This window comes from Musa acuminata, chromosome BXJ3-3 (assembly GCF_036884655.1).
Source record: "Musa acuminata AAA Group cultivar baxijiao chromosome BXJ3-3, Cavendish_Baxijiao_AAA, whole genome shotgun sequence".
NCBI classification, from domain to species: domain Eukaryota; kingdom Viridiplantae; phylum Streptophyta; class Magnoliopsida; order Zingiberales; family Musaceae; genus Musa; species Musa acuminata.
The window spans coordinates 40,023,377-40,040,327 of NC_088351.1; the positions used below are offsets into that span (position 1 = coordinate 40,023,377).

Consider the following 16,951-nt stretch of genomic DNA (forward strand, 5'->3'; position numbering starts at 1 on the left):
CTGATTTTTAATAAGTTGTCATCGGCGATTAAACCAGTATAATTTGTTAGTTGATGGAACCAAGAAACACTTGTGGCCTAATCTTGTATGACACAATAGTAATTAATCATGGCTTCCCCTTAAATTTCTCAGATTATGCATATGTACTCAGTCTATCGAGCGTTGTCACGTGTACTTCTGGATTCGTGCTGTAAAGATAGATATTTTTGTTCTTTTTTAAGTGCCAAGTGTTTCTTGTTTTACTTGTGTTTCCACGCAGACGAATTCCGAGCTATTTCTGAAAGAAAAATATTCATACCGTGGACAGGACACACACTTGTGCCACAGGAGAGTGCCACGTCGAACGCTAGAGCTGATGTCATGAGACCCCCGCTGTGCTCCGGGGCTCGGGGACTTGGTGACGTGTCGTCCACAGTCCGCGTGCATGTTGACGAAGGAAAAGTGTTCCGTGCCTTGACCGAGACAGCAGGTGACCTGACCTCTCTCTCTCTCGTTTAATTTATTCTCCAAGGGTTGGTTGCCTTGTCTCGCCTCGACCCAACCGGGCCGAACCGGGCTGCTTTGTCCGGAATAGTAGCTTAGAACTATTTATAGGGCCGTGGTCGGTTGGTTCAACCGGCTTTAGACCATCAAAAACCCTTTTAACGGCACGAGCGTTCCTAAAACCCTAAATCGCTCGCGTGCGGAGGAGGCGATTACGAACCCTCGAATCCCTGCTGGGTTTCTCCGCTTCGGTCGAGGATGAGGAAGAAGGTGGACGACCGCATCCGAACCCTCATCGAGAATGGTGTAAAGCTCAGACATCGTTCTATGTTCCTCATCGTCGGCGACAAATCCCGAGATCAGGTGACATCCCTCTTCCCCTCAACTGTGCACCTGGTGTTAGTTCTTTGATCATGAAATTTAACCCTCATCGATTACTCCGTTCGAACCGCCTTTTGTTTTTTGTTTTTCTTTTAAATAATGAAATTGATTATGGCTCTCAACTTTATACCTGGTTTTAGGCCCTTTATTCTGATTTCTTGACAGCCATTGGCAGTTTTAAACGGTTAAAAGCTTTTTGTATTTTGATACTTGGATTAAGTTTAAGTTGAGCCACTAAAATATGCCCTGAGATATCACGAATAATTGCCTAGAGTTTTCATTATTAGGTAAAGTGTTTTGAAGTGGGAAAGAAAGCGGCTGCAAGAAGTAGGAACAAGAACTCATAATTTTGTTGTTGTTGATCGTTAATTTTGGTTTCATTGTGCTTGTGGTGCATATTATCATGCAGAGCTTGCCTTTAAATTCTTGTCATCTGATAAAGGTAATACCATGATTGCATGCAGATTGTCAATCTCCATTACATGTTAACCAAGGCAGTCGTGAAGTCTCGCCCAACTGTGTTGTGGTGCTACAAAGATAAGCTTGAGCTTAGCAGGTGCTGCTTTTACTTGCGATTTTCTTTCTTAAGCCCTTGCATGTAATAGCTTTGTATTACTTGGTATCTAGATTCTTCTTGATGCTTCTTGTATCTAATTGCTATTTTTATCTGGTGTTTTCACCTGATCTGACTAATGAACTCTTATATTAGTCACAAGAAAAAACGTGCCAAGCAGATAAAGAAGTTGATGCAGAGAGGGTTGCTTGATCCTGAAAAAGTTGATCCTTTTTCACTTTTTGTTGAGAGCGGAAATATAACATATTGCTTATATAAAGATTCTGAAAGGATTCTTGGAAATACATTTGGAATGTGCATCTTACAGGTTTGTTGTTGCAAATTACTGGTAGATATTGCAATTAGCTTGCTCTTGTTTCTTACCTCTTAATATTTTTTTATTACTTTCTTTTGCTAATGGAGTTGGTACATTCTTGTAGGATTTTGAGGCATTGACACCTAACCTTCTTGCAAGAACTATCGAGACAGTGGAGGGTGGTGGGCTCATAATCTTGTTGCTCCGATCTCTTTCCTCTCTTACCAGTCTCTACACCATGGTCATGGTAATCTTCAGAGCGACCATAACTTGTAATTGAATGAATTCTCTTGTTCTTGTTTAATACTGATTAAGGATTTCTGAACTGAACATGTGATGGTCTATTCGGTACCATGTAGGTACATGACCTCTTGTTTCAGTACCTATATTTAGCCTGATTCATCATTTCCTGTGCAGCCAATCTAAAGGAGCCTTTATTTGTCACATTCTGTTATAAATATCACTTCCCAAGGGATTTTTTTTTTGTTGGCACTCTCTTTATTTAGTTTGCCGTGGATCTTTGCCCCTTTTTTTCTTTTTATATTTCTGATATTTTTGTTCTAATAAATTATTTTTTAAAATTTAGGTACCTTCTTAATTTATGATATGTTTTTTTCCCTAAGTTTTGTTATTCTCTTTAATGCATTTTGCATCTCCTAAGTTGTTTTCAGAGTTTATATTTGTGAAATTTAACAGGTATCTAACTTTCAGCTTTTAGAATGTCCTTGATGCATCATTTGCACTTAAGAAATAGTTTGAAATAGGATTTATGCACTTTATGCCTTTTTGGTGGACTTCTTATCTTTTTTGATCTTTTTGTCCCTTGGTTTCAGACGTTAGCTGTTTAACCTTTTTATTCATCTCTCGGTTTCAGGATGTACACGAGAGATTCCGAACCGAGTCTCATTCTCATGCAGCTGCACGGTTCAATGAAAGGTTCTTGCTGTCTATTGCCTTATGCAAGGCATGTGTTATAATGGATGATGAGCTTAACATTTTACCAATATCGTCTCATATAAGATCAATTCAGTCTGTATCAATCACGGAGGTATGATTGTCTCGAATATTTTTGAGCCATTTCTTGGAATTTGGATGTTGGTGCATCCTATTGGCATGTGCTCACATATAATATTTTGCATATTGCTGATTAAGTTCATCAACAACGGACACCATAATGCATGGATTGCAGTCTCTTGTTCATGTGGCTTCGTTTTGTTATTTGAGAATTCCATCAGTTCTTATTCTGTGGTTTTCCTAAATGCTGAAGGATCCTGAGGGCTTATCTGAAAGGGAGCGGGAATTAAAGAATCTCAAGGACCAATTTCATGACGATTTTCCTGTTGGTCCGCTGATTGGGAAGTGTTGTACGATGGACCAGGTAAAGACTGTGGATGCCCAGATAATTTTATCTATTACCTCGTTTCTAGTTTGTTTGATTTGAGTGATACATGAATCTGTAACCATACAGGGAAAAGCTGTTATTACTTTTCTTGATGCTATTCTTGACAAAACACTACGAAGTACTGTTGCTTTGATAGCTGCTCGAGGGCGTGGAAAATCTGCTGCTCTGGGCCTTGCAGTCGCTGGAGCTGTTGCTGCAGGGTTACATTTATAACCCATTTATACTTCATTATTCTTTTTTACTCAAACTTTTACCTGTTGCCTACTTGTCTTCTCATTTAGGTACTCCAATATATTTGTCACCGCACCCAGCCCAGAGAATCTCAAGACCTTGTTTGAGTTTGTTTGTAAGGGGATCAATGCATTGGAATACAAGGTTTGCAGATTTTTCATTTTAGATAGCAATTCTTTGCTGTGACATCATCAGACATCATAGGACGTTTGGAATACCCAGTCTTGCACACATTTGTCTTATTACTTTTCTCTATTCATTATCCCAAAGAACCACGCTGACATCATCTGACAGTTGATATTCAGATTTTGTGATTTTGGTATAAAAAATTGCAAGTGATGCAACAATTTTTATCTCATATTGTTATGCATTATAGATGAGTAAAATCTTTTGTTTTTTTATTATTCTAAGCATTTTAATCTTTTTTCCCTTTCAAATAGACCAAATTGGAATTGCCAAATCTTGATTTTAAATTGTTGAGAATTTTTATTCTTACATGTAAAATTGTCAAAGTAGCTGGCCAAAAATTTGGTGTATGCTTTGCCATACTTATGCCTTATCACATCATATGGAAATCAGGTATTGGTGTATGCTTCGTAGTTGGCATGTGAAGATATGGTTCTTGTCTGATGACAGTGTATAACATTTTAATGACTGATTAATCTTTATCTTGTCAGTATCGATTAAAATTTCCATTATGCCTACTTTTCAATTTCATGGTTTGCTTCGACAAACTTGATAACCTTTCCTTCTGCTCTGTGCATCTGATGTATATTTTGCTTTTCTTGTATCTGGTACTTTGTTCTGGTTTACATTCTAATTTAAACTTGATTGATCATTTTGTTTGTTACTTTTTTTTAATGTAACATTGGATTGCTTTTAGGAACATTTACACTATGACCTGGTGAAGAGTGCTGATCCTGAATTGAAGAAAGCAACAATTCAGATAAATATCTATAAGCAACATCGCCAGACGATTCAGGTGATATAATATTGCTCTGTTTTTTTGTTATTGTAATTAAATTTTATTCTGTTTTTACTGGGTTGTTTTGTTACTTCTAGAATATATTTTTTGAGGGGAAGTAGTCATGATGGGAGAAATTTCTTATATAGGCTTTTAGAACTAATTGTTCATATATTACATGTAGATGTTTTCTTAGTGAAGAAGTGCATTAAGTTTCAATGGCACTAAGTCTTTTCATGTTAAGGATATTTCTAAATGAGTTTTGCTATGTTTTTTTCTTCTAAATATGAACCTTACGAGCTAATGACTCCACCCATCTAAGCAAGATGTTCTTTTGGACAGTACTTGAGGCCACATGACCATGCAAAGCTCTCTCAAGTTGAGCTCCTAGTTGTTGATGAAGCTGCTGCTATTCCATTACCCATTGTAAAATCCTTGCTTGGACCTTATCTGGTCTTCCTCTCATCTACTGTCAATGGGTATGATATGCCATCTTAAGTTGTCATGTCCGTGCCATTGTTTACCATTGATTTATTATACATTTGGACAAATGTACAATAAGTTGATGTAATAACCGGTTATTGTATCTTTTTCATTAAGCTATGAAGGAACTGGTCGGTCTTTGTCACTAAAGCTTCTTCAGCAATTAGAATCACAAAGCCAAATGCCTAGTCAGGGTGCTGATGGCAATCATTCTGGTAAAGTTAATGATTTTCGATTATTTGTGATGTTTATTTGGAGCATTTCCTGCATATTTCAAGCTAGTTTAATAGGAACCAAAAAATAGTCGTGTTGTCTTTGTGAAGAACTCCGCTGTGATATATAAGGTTTGCTGAGACAAGCTTGGTTAGCTATCAAAGGGGGCTGGTCACATCAAATATGATATGGTTCTGTTGTTGTCAGCTTCATTATTGTCTAAATCTTCAATGCAAAAAAAGGTCTAAATCTTTCATAAGAATATTTATCATGATATTGAGTATATATTTTATGTTCGGTAATCTTCTGCAAAATAAGATCATTGCTATGCCTCTTTCATATCATTTCCTTGTATTTCTTCCAGTTGCTTCTTTCTTAGTGTAGATCTGACGAGTTCAAATATCGTGTAGTGAATAATTAGTAGACATGCTGTTGGATGACATAAGATAGGGATGACGATCAAAGAAAGTATTGGTGTAGAGGATATGTTGGCCCTTGGTCTTGAGGACCTGGTCCTTGGTAGCTAACAATGGTGCATGAAATACTTCTTGATGTGGCGACATAAAACTAGTTACTGTTACTGACATGGGCAAGGGGCTCATCTTGGCAAGGCATAAAAGAAGGCTCTGACTCAAGATTGGAGTTGGTGGTTACAGTTCATGTTATTTTTTGCAAGCTTTATGGAACACAAGTTATCTTCCTTTAACTTTATTGTTATGTGGTCGTCAATACATTTTGATTGTTAGCTTATCTTCTCATTCAATTCATTTGATGTTACAGGAAAAACAATTATACAGTAGTCCTAGAATTCCTTTTAGTTTTTACTTGGCAATGGCTGCACAAGTTGTCATGTCTCATGTTCTTCTCCATAGTTCATAACTTCATATATACAGTCCCTTTATGGTATAAACTTGATGCATTTACCCATTGTTTCATTTGTTAAGCATTTCATTTAGATGCTTAAGCCCAAACAGTTGGTATATGTGTAGTTCTTGAAGCAGCATATCTTGTACCATCTTCACTATTAAGTTTAATGACCTTGAAGTGGAAATGCTAATTGGTGCTTCTCTGCTTTGCCTACTTTATGTTGTCATTGTTTTGCACTATTGGCATGCAAGTAGAAAGCAACTTTCTTGAAAGTACATGTTCAAAAGGTAATCATCTGGAGTAGTTTTCGATATCAAATTGAAGTGTTTCTTTTAGGTTTTATTATGCAAGTTTAAATGTGTGTAGGGAATTATGGAATGAGCTTTAGAGCTTTACCTTTTCTTTTTGTTATTGCTCTTTGGTTTTGACCTTTACGTCTTTAATTTTAGGTAGGCTTTTCAAAAAGGTTGAATTGAATGAATCTATCAGATATGCCTCTGGGGATCCAATTGAGTCTTGGCTCAATGGTTTGCTTTGCTTGGATGTTGCAAGTTATATTCCAAATATTAGCAGGTCAGTGTCATGTTACTGAAAGCTAGACCATGTCATGTTGTTCTCATTTTTATCATTAACGTTTCTCTATCATTACAGACTACCACATCCAAGTGAGTGTGATCTTTATTATGTCAATCGAGACACACTTTTTTCATATCACAAAGAAAGTGAGATATTTTTACAGGTAGCCAATAAAGTTTATGCTTCAATTTCTTCCAATGCTTAGAGTTCAAACTAACATATGTATAATTTTATATTTCAGCGCATGATGGCCCTTTATGTTGCCTCCCACTATAAAAATTCACCTAATGACTTGCAACTGATGGCTGATGCTCCATCTCACCACTTGTTTGTGTTGCTTGGTATGGTTTGCTTGTTGTTGGTACCGATTACATTTAGCCAAAAAGGCGCGTAAGTGCTTGTCCTAATATTCGTTTGCTGACTGCACCTGTTTGCTGTATCTTTTTGCAGGTCCTGTTGATGAATCAAAAAATCATCTTCCAGATATTTTATGTGTTATTCAGGTTGATCTGTGCATTTTACCGATCATACCTGTGTGACATGTTTTAATGCTCTTTTAGTTCAAAGTAATAAAAAAATAAATTTTAGATTTTGATAGAAAAACTTGACTGATGTGACCTGAAGTATCATGTCACATTAATATCCATCAAACGTGGATTTTCTTTTTGCGTTGATTTTAAGTGTTCACATATTTTAAGGCCCTTGAAATCAGCTTGTCCCTAGGGCTTAAGTTCCTCTAATGTCCCAAGTGTCATGTTTTCTGGTGGAGTCACATAATTAATAGAAAAAGTGTCTGTTTTTCTAGTGGAGTTACAGAGCATAAGAATTTGTTTTGATAATTTTCATTTATGTTGATTTTAGGTCAAGTAGAATGGCACTTAAGTTGACTTAGTTATTACACAAGAAGTCAATGTTTTTGCAGAATCTTAGCTTTTATCAACTTGGAATAACTCACAAAAGTAAAGTCCTCTGCCAATTGATTTTTATGCTAAACATTGTACATTGAGATATTTCTTTCCGGTTTCAACCATACAGATCATGTTTCATGACTAGTCATAGGTTGGAAGGCAATTTTCTCTTGAATGAACATGCAAATTTACCTTATTTCATATAATTTTCAGGTTTGCCTTGAAGGACAAATATCACGTAAGTCTGCAATAAAAAGTTTAAGCGAGGGCCGCCAACCTTTTGGTGATCAGATACCTTGGAAGTTTTGCGAACAATTTCAAGATAATGTCTTCCCTACTCTCTCTGGAGCTCGAATAGTGCGCATCGCAGTACATCCAAGTGCCTTGAGGGTAATTTGCGTAGCTTTTTTTTTTGTTCCATGTTTATTACTTTCATACTCTGTTTATGAAACATTATCATGTTGATTGTTGCAGCTTGGATATGGCTCAACTGCCGTGGATCTACTAACAAGGTCTGATTTCCTGTTATTTCTATTTTCATTGTTCTTAATTCTTCAGTTTTCTTATTTGATGTTAGATGTGCATTATGAAACACCTTAATCATCTTCTTCCTTCCAAAATGTGGTGTTAGGCTGACTAATCTTAAAGCATGATTTCAGATACTGTTTGGATCATTGCATACTAACTGGTGTAGGAACATAAAGTTTGGTACTGCTTGGTATTCATTTGTTAAATATTTTCTGTAATACCTGGTGGTACATGTTGATTTATCACTTGGTTTACCAGTACCATACCAATCGGACTAATTATTGAAATCAGCATCTGAATGGGTATTAAAACCTTTCCTAAAAGGATTATCATTGGAAACCTTGCTGAAAATTGACAGACAAGTGCTTGCAACTCTCAAAGGTTGACTCAGTAGCCATAGGGCATCTCTTTGTTGTAGGAATTGATGAATGGGCCTATAAGTGGTATGTCAAGTAATGCATGGAAAGGCTTAGTATGTTCTACTAAGGTTTCATTTCATTGCCTAGCAGGCCACCAGCTTGAAATAGTTATCTTCTGTCCCTCCTAAGATTGATAATTGTGATGGTGCCACAATAGAGGTAAATTGTCAGATTTCATGGTGGATCTTGCATAAAATAGTCTACATATACTAAGAGTTAGTCTACGGGGGTTGAAAGTATGCAAGGCATATGTGTTGGTCTTGAGAACATATGGACAATAGTGATGTAAATTATCTGTGATAATCATATTCATTTCATCATGTGAGTGACATCATGAAGCAACATTTGGAATAACAAAAGACTTTTTTCTTGCTTATCTCATAAATTTTCCTTCCTTTCTCTTTGTATTGCCCCTTGTGGGTCTTTGTTTGTTTACAAGTTACTATATGTAAATGTTCGATCTTTTTGTTAAGTTGAACTGAATTATAGTGAAGCTTAAACCACAAGTCAGAGAAATTTGTGTTTATAAAATTGTTCTGTCATCAGATATTATGAAGGACAGCTTGCTCATTTTGCTGAGGAAGATGCTGAGCAAGTTGAGGAGCTTAAAGTCAGAGTGACTGAAGCTGCAGAGAAGGTTGAAATTTCAACTAAATTGGTTTCATCTAGTTCCCTACCACAGTCCATGCAAGCATTTGTAAAAAGAATCATCTGTTTTTTTCGGTGTTTCTGTCATCCATGATGAGTGACTCTGAGGAGGTCTGGGTATTCTATGGAAATCAGAAAATTAGATTTAGGCTTTTGTCTTGCAATCGACTTAAGGCTAGTTCTCTTTCGGAATTGAAGAAGCACCAGAATGCTTATTTTACATATTTAATATTCTTTTTTTTCTGTTGCACGATAAGTTCTGAATTTCCTTTTTGTGCTTCAAGTCAAGAAAATTTGCTCTTAAATCTGTTAGCTAGCTTTAATTTGTTTTCTTTCGTGCCAGGCAGTCATTTGTTTTCTGATGCACATTTGATGGTCTCTCTACTGAATTCTGCCGTATATGCAGGTTTCCTTATTAGAAGAAAACATAAAGCCCAGAGCAAATCTTCCACCTCTCCTCGTTCATCTTCATGAGAGACATCCAGAAAAGCTTCACTATATTGGTGTCTCTTTTGGACTTACTTTGGATCTTTTTCGCTTCTGGAGAAAGCATAAATTTTTTCCATTCTATGTTGGCCAGATTCCAGTTATGATTTGCTCACAAAATATTCTATTATCCTAGCACCATATGTTCTCTCATAATTTTGTTTGTGCATAATTTTACTCATTTATTTATTTTTATGTGTATCAGAGTGCTGTCACTGGTGAGCACACATGCATGCTCTTGAAACCACTGAACAATGATGACGTTGAAGTTGGTGAGTCTGGTGAACATGGTTTTCTTGAGCCTTTTTATCAAGGTGAGATACCAAAGAAGTGCACCTTATATTTTCCCTGTTTGATTTCATTATAAGTAAAATATGTTTATGATGTTACTCTAGACTTCAGGCGGCGATTTCTGCGTCTTTTGGGTACCACATGTCATAAATTTGATTATAAACTTGCAATGAGGTTAGTTCAGATATTCAGCTTTCTTCCAATGATATATTCTAGCCATATGCTTATACTATGATTGTCTATGTTGTCTAGTGTTTTGGCATCAAAGATAAATTTTGCAGAGCAGGAACATGAATTGACTGTCATGAATGGTGACTTGAAGCCCATGAATAACCTATTGTCCCCTCATGATATGAAGCGACTTGAAGCATATACAAATAATTGTGTTGACTATCACATGGTAAGAGTTTCGAGTACACTTTTTCTTTATATGTTATATCTAGTGGTCTATGTTGCATTTTTAACCACTTGTACCAACAGCCATCTGTCATACACTGTAAGTTCCAACTATTTGGTGTTGGGTAAATTGTACATAATAGTGATAGTGTGTTACCACCATTGAGTTGTTGACAAGAGCATTATCACTTGGTAAACTAAGAGCTGTCAAATTTTAAATGTCTTTGATAAAGTTTTACTTGGTATACCTCTTTGTCTTTGCACTACTAATCTGAAGGGTCTCGTGTGGCTTAAATAGTATATCTTTTTTGGGCATGTCTAAACTCAAATTGATTGCTCCCTGGTCAGATTGAATGTTTATTGATCCAACACATACTTGAATAGACTATCTTAATTGTTTGAGTGAAAATATTTCTATTTTTTAAAAAAAATGAAGTTAATGAACTAAGTGTCTAGCTTAACATCCTTATTGATGACACTAATCTTTTAGATTTTGTGTTGTTTCCAAATTATCCAACATTGACTTCTCTATTCTTTTGTCCACTTTTGGGTTGCAGGACATCAAACAAAGATATAAGTGAAGGGGTTTTGATGAATGATGTTTGTTTGATTTTTCTTTGAAATCTATGACAGTCATAAGAACCATACATCTAAACTTACATAATGAAAGTTGTCCATTTTGCATCATGTAGATTCTAGACCTAGTGCCTATCCTCGCACATCAGTATTTCCAAGGCAATATTCCGGTCACATTGTCTCCTGTGCAAGCCTCCGTGTTATTCTGCATAGGCTTGCAGAACAAGGATGTTGGAGACATCAAGGTCAGTTCACTGATAATTTAGGTTACAAATTTATTTGCATTTGAAACCTTGTGAACTTTGTTCTTTCTTTTTGTGGATCAACAGGAAGAAATGAAGCTAGAAAGAGAACAAATACTATCTTTGTTTATTAAAGTGATGAAGAAGTTATACAATCATCTTTACAATGTTGTAGCCAGGGAGATCGATGAAACATTACCCCGGCTTAAGGTAGTAAGTTGTTGTTATTATTAATTGTCGTTTATCATTCTGTAATTCTTGACAAGAGGTAATATCGACATTTGTCAAGTATGAACAACATGGTACAACATAGATGTCTTTGTATTAGCATTTCATCAAGGGATACCTAAGGAGTTTAAAGTGTTGCTCCAGCCAATCCTTTGTGGATAATTTCTAGAGGGCAGTGGCCCAAGGGTCAGAAACAATTGCAATAAAATAAGCTAACAGTTGGCCATAGCTGCACAGCTGATGTATAATTACATGTTCACCTCATCTTCATGGAGAAACTATAATTACATGTTCTCTAATCTTGAATGAGTTAGTGTATGTGAAAGGAAAAACATAACAGTAGCGGAATTATTATTATGTGAGGACATTAAAAAAAAATGAAAATTTTAGATTGTGATTAGTCTTTTGATATCAGATATGTGGAGGACTACAGATGAATCATGGCAAATTTGTAGGTGTATTTGATGAATGACTGATCTTCCATTAATGAATAAGATCTATGGTTTCTTGTTATGCTAATTGAAGATGACATCTATTTTATCTATGTAACGAGAAGGGGTTTTTCCGGAACACTTTACACTCTTTCTAGATCTGCAAGTTTCATGGAGTAGTGATAGTGTTGTCCACATCTATTAACAAATTTAACTCCATTCTAGATTCTTGTATTTGTTAATTTGCTAATGGAGATCATATCCTCATTAGAACTTTTCTTCGTCAAGTTTTCTACTTCGAGATAGTATCTCGCTTTCTTTTAAAAAGTGTCTTGTTCATAAGGAGCATATGATGCACTGTTTACTTGGATCATGAATGTTTGCTCTCTGGTTTAGAGGGATGATGACCTTATTAGAAACCTTTTTCTCCCTCAAGTTTTCTATTTCAAGATGATTGTTTTCCTCGAAAAAGCATTCTGTTTGTAAGGAGCATGTGATGCAATGACCACTTTGAATGTTAAAGTGAACAATTTTCAGTTGAATGTTGTGATGCAGTAATTGTGGTTAACCCACCAACTTTGCCACAATCTCTAACTCGGTGTCTTTGTGCTTCAACTTGTGATCCTTGCATTAGATTGAAATGGTTCCTCATAGCATATCCGTGGATGAAGAACTTGATCAAGCAGCACGAGAGGTTATGGTGAGCATGTTAGCTTTGCTTGGTGGTTCAATATTTGCTTTTTCTAAAACTTATCTGTTGAGCTTTTTGCATGTGCCTCCAGGAAAACATGAAAGCCGAGAATGATGATGGGATCTTGAACCCAGAATACTTGCAGCAATATGCTATTGTCAGCAAAGAAGGGGAGTTTGAGAAAGCTCTCCAAAATGGAGGGGTTAAAGTGTCCGCAAGTGGTATTGTCAGTGTAAAATCTAACAGGAAAAAGATGGGCAAGCTGGGAGCCAGCCAAGAAACAAATAAGAGCAAAAGGAAAGGAAAGGATGGCGAGAAACCAAAATCAAACAAAAAGAAGAGAACGTAAAACACCTGCCTGGCGAATTTCTGGTGAAACAGCAATATGGCTTATATGTCCATTTAGAAGATTTGAAAATTTTTGCTTCATTGTTTATTATTTTTCCCTGTAAGTCTCACTGTCTGATGCAAAGTTAAAACTGATGCAATTTGCATTCTGAGAGTGGTTTTTATCTAAGAGGAGGCAAAATGATTGCTGGATGTTTTAGGCCAAAGATTATACTGCTTTGGTGGGAATGAATCATTCTTTCAGCCCTACTCTTCGATTGGTTGAGATTAGCAGCATGTATATATTCCAAGTATCCAATTTGAGTCGTCCATGTCAAAAGAAGATGAGTCTGGATTTGTTGTGGTGCATGGATCTTCAGTGTTATATCGTTCCTAGGCTTTGATGATTATGTCAAGAAGGCGATTTGGAGCATCAGTCCGATATCGATTTTGAAAATTAATTTTGTCAGGTATGAAATTGGTTTATCAGGAATCACAACAATGAATGAAAAAACAGTAATGTTGATCAATATTGCTAAATGTTATGGATCTGTAACCATGTTTAGAGTAATCTCTCATACTTATTTGTTTGCTAACATTTTAGGGTGATTTTCTTGAATTTTCTTTTTTGAAAGGTTCCTGAAGTTCTTACTTATCTCATTTGGTGTCTTTTTTTTTTTTTTTTTTTTTCTATACTCATACTTCCTTTGCTTATCTCATTTGGTGTCTTTGTCCCATTGTCTTCTATCATGTCGATCATTAGGCCTTCCTCATGTATCATGATTGTTGATCTCGAAAAGGAAAAGACGTTGAGGCAAAGGAGGTGGCTATGAAAGGTCTTCCCTTCCTTTCTCCCCTACATGGCTCATCGCGCTAGACATCACCTACGCAAACCCACTTGTTGGTTTGCCCCTTTAGTTTCACCACCTACTTTGCCATGAAAGGCTTCTTCCGCGTGATCGTCACCAAGCACCTTCCCATGACGTTTGCTATAACCCTCATAACTGCCTCTTTCCTACTCGCCTCTTTCCTACCCGTCGATCTCATCAAGTCGTCCAACAACGAAGCATTGCACTCCAATCATCAAGGTGATGTGGAGGGTAGGCATATAACGAAGTCGAAGTCAAGGAGGCAGGGCCAACCCTTTATCGTCGTCTATGATGCCCATAGCTTCAATCCCGACTTTTCCCTTGCTTCTAACCCCCTTTAGAGGCCCTTGTCTCGTCTCCTGTAGTTTCATTAGCGACCACCCCATCCTTCTCCTTATCCTCTTCAATCTTCATGCTCCCTTCCTCATCCCTCACCTTGCCACTATCAGGCAATGGTGGGTCGAAGATAGACACTCAAAGGTGAGGGACATTATAGGGATTACAAGAAACAAGAGGCACCAAATTAAAAAAGTAAAAACTATGTGTACCTTTCAAGAAAATCATAGAAAGATAAGTAAAAATACTTTTGTCACCACTCGGTCAATACGTTAGGTGGGACTCAACATTACGAAGATAGCAATGTGGTGTTGACGAGGATGTCGACTTGCCTTATAAGATCAACCACATAATGTTAATGGGAAAGCTAACTCGATGGATCGATACTCCGTAGCCCTTAGATTTGACATATGATCAGACGATCGATGACTAAAGGATATTATTATATGTAATAGTTCTCGATATTCATCACCATCCCACTGAAATGCACCTTTGTTTTTACTCTAGCTAGCTCATGTAATATATATATCATTTACCTTGGGTGCTTAGACCCCCAATCCTCTAAAGCCTCATTAATTGAAGTATTAGAGGAGTGCTGTTGTCTCGATACCTTGATCCGAAACATATTTTAAAGTGAACATCACCTACATGTCAGACAATTAGAATATATATATGGGATAGCTTAAAGGTTTGATTTTCCTAAATAAATCTAACAAAGAATGAAAAAAATAAAAAAAGTTTTATGCTGGGAAGGGACCAAAATGACACACCAACTGCAGCTGTCACCAGCCCGCCCCATTTGGTTTTTAATTGTAAAGCAGAAGATGGCACTTTCTTTCATTCATTCATTCAGCATCTCATGCATGATAACAAATAATAGTAGTGGCCATTAGTAAGCCTTCAATTCTCCATGCCATTGCCAGTCTCATCTTCTGTTTATTTGAAGTAACAAAGGATTAGGTGAGTGTCCAATGGTTGGGTGGTTTGTGGTGGGCACTCAGTTTGACAGTCATTGTTGGTTGTCGATGAGGTGTTGAAAGAAAGAAAGAAAGAAAGAAAGAAAGAAAAAAAAGCCATGGGAAGAGTCCTTCTAATTGGATTGCAGACCAAACTAAAAGGTGGGTTGGTTGTACACCAGCCAGCAGAATCATTTTGGTGATCGAGATGGTTTTACTACTAATTTTACTTACAGGTTAGTCACTGTAATGATTGCTTCATTGTGTAGCAAATGTCCACACTTTCAGTACAATGAGAAGAGGGGAACACTGACTGCATCGTCATGCCCTCCGACATCCCACGCATCGGAAACTAGTACGGCACCGTCTTTATTACCGCGAAGATGCCTTTCTCCTCTGCCCCCCCTTTCCTTTCCTTTCCTTTCCTTTCCTTTCGGGCTGGCAGAGCAACAAAGATGGGATGCCATGGCATCGACCTCCTCCAATCTTCAAGCTCGAAATGCTGGAGGGCCTCCACCTCATCACCCTTTCGGCGATCAGGTCGGTCACCACCACATGCGGTGGTGCTGGTAAAGAGGCACCACCGATCGCCGTGTCCTGTCGCCAGCTTTTGTCCTCGGTCTCAGGCACAAGCGCGGCTTCTCATCGTAACTTTCAACCGAATGGTGCTGCCATCGGATGCAAATTTTACCATCTCATAGATCGGATCGGTCGGACGTGCTAATGTTTTGATGGTATAACAACATAGGGTTTTACATCTCATAACTTTTGTCCTCGGTCGGTCGTCGTTAAAGAGGAGAAAGTGAATCGACAAGTCTCTTCTCCTCTGTCGCACAACCATCCCGACCACGCCACCCATATCATTCATCAGCGATACAGCCAACTCACATTTCAAGAACAGAGACAAGGAGGACGCTTAGAATTTCCAGCCATCAAAACCAAATCAGAGACCAGCAATCCATCAAAAGCACAATAAAAAGCTCACCAACAAATCAAGAACATGAATGACAAACAAAAAAAGGAAAACAAGCAGAACAATCAATAATAATAATGCATCGATCACAGCAACCACCAAAGTGTCATCATATCTACAGGCTCACACCAGACTCCCATCATAATTTATATATCACCACCATCGCCATCAATATTACTGAAACAAAAACCCTAACGACGACCCGTGAACCGAGACCACGCAGCAGATCCCTCAATGGCGGAGGGACACCAGGAGGAGGGCGACGGAGGAAGCGAGTAGGGCGATGGCTAGCGGCGGGGAGAGGCCGCCGGCGGCGGAGGTGGGGCTCGGGGCCGGAGCATCGGCGGCGACGGCTCCTCCGGCCAGGAAGGCGGCGGCAACCACGGCAGCGAGGAAAACCGCGAGGGATTTGCCTTCTAAGCCCGCCATTGCCAGATGAAGCTCTATTTCTTGAGATAGGGTTTCGGGCGGGGCGGGGGGCGGGGGGCGGGAACCGAGAGAGAGGAGCGTAAGCGAGTCCGAGAAACAGGGTCGGCGTTGATCGGATGGGTTGGGGGGGGGTTGTGGGGGCGCTTATTTATAGCCAAGAGGAGTCAGGTAGCGGAGCGGGTGGCTGCCCGATCCGATCCGACAGCTGGAGACAGCTGTCCTTTATCGGTGGGTAATTTGGTTCAGTATTTAATTAATACCCAAACTGGTGCACATCAACATTATTTTCCGCATACTTGGAAGCCTATAATGCGACAGCGAGTATCGCATCGTGTGAACGAACAGCTGGGGGGTGGACGGACGGACGGACGGACGGACGGACGGCGGACGACAGGCAGAGGGAAGTCAGTGTGTTGTAAGATCATTCGTTTGTACGCGCTGAGAGATGATGTATTGGGTCGGTCATGCAGGAAAAAGGGTCGACTCGAACACAATTTGTCGAAGATGAATTGGGTGGAACGAGACGTGTATGTGATTTGTTTTGTGTGTGTAAATGGTTTTCATGCAAGGAAAAGGCGGCGGCTGCCATCTCCTGCAACGAGGACTGTTCCCCCCTGAATCATTCACGATGGATGGCCCAATAATTTCTTAGGGTAATGGGACACCTCCTCCTCCTCTCTTAGCAAAGTTGTGTTTGTGCATGTGAAACGACAACTGCGGCTTCTCTGTTCCTTCCTCCAGTGGGCAT

The 16,951-nt window shown here is 38.4% G+C and overlaps 1 protein-coding gene across 1 annotated transcript; it reads left to right on the plus strand.

Annotated features, from left to right (window-relative positions):
• The first annotated feature begins 634 nt into the window (after positions 1-634).
• On the plus strand, positions 635-12,910 carry LOC103979673 (RNA cytidine acetyltransferase 1). Its single transcript, XM_009395843.3, has 26 exons — positions 635-846; positions 1,329-1,420; positions 1,574-1,745; positions 1,858-1,980; positions 2,608-2,781; positions 3,001-3,111; positions 3,202-3,335; positions 3,417-3,510; positions 4,250-4,348; positions 4,673-4,809; positions 4,931-5,028; positions 6,343-6,466; positions 6,545-6,632; positions 6,711-6,810; positions 6,920-6,972; positions 7,591-7,767; positions 7,852-7,889; positions 8,871-8,961; positions 9,379-9,558; positions 9,664-9,772; positions 9,854-9,923; positions 10,002-10,149; positions 10,838-10,966; positions 11,051-11,173; positions 12,257-12,322; positions 12,405-12,910. Exons 1-26 carry the CDS (start codon positions 742-744, stop codon positions 12,660-12,662), a joined length of 3,093 nt encoding a protein of 1,030 aa, XP_009394118.2. The 5' UTR covers positions 635-741; the 3' UTR covers positions 12,663-12,910.
• The last annotated feature ends 4,041 nt before the right edge of the window (positions 12,911-16,951 follow it).

Bases quoted from the DNA above. Each gene is read 5' to 3' on its own strand.
- LOC103979673 (XM_009395843.3), top strand. From the start codon at position 742: ATGAGGAAGAAGGTGGACGACCGCATCCGAACCCTCATCGAGAATGGT. The intron at 2,782-3,000 runs GTATGATTGTCT...TAAATGCTGAAG, and splicing joins AGTCTGTATCAATCACGGAG to GATCCTGAGGGCTTATCTGA. The intron at 6,467-6,544 runs GTCAGTGTCATG...CTATCATTACAG, and splicing joins TATATTCCAAATATTAGCAG to ACTACCACATCCAAGTGAGT.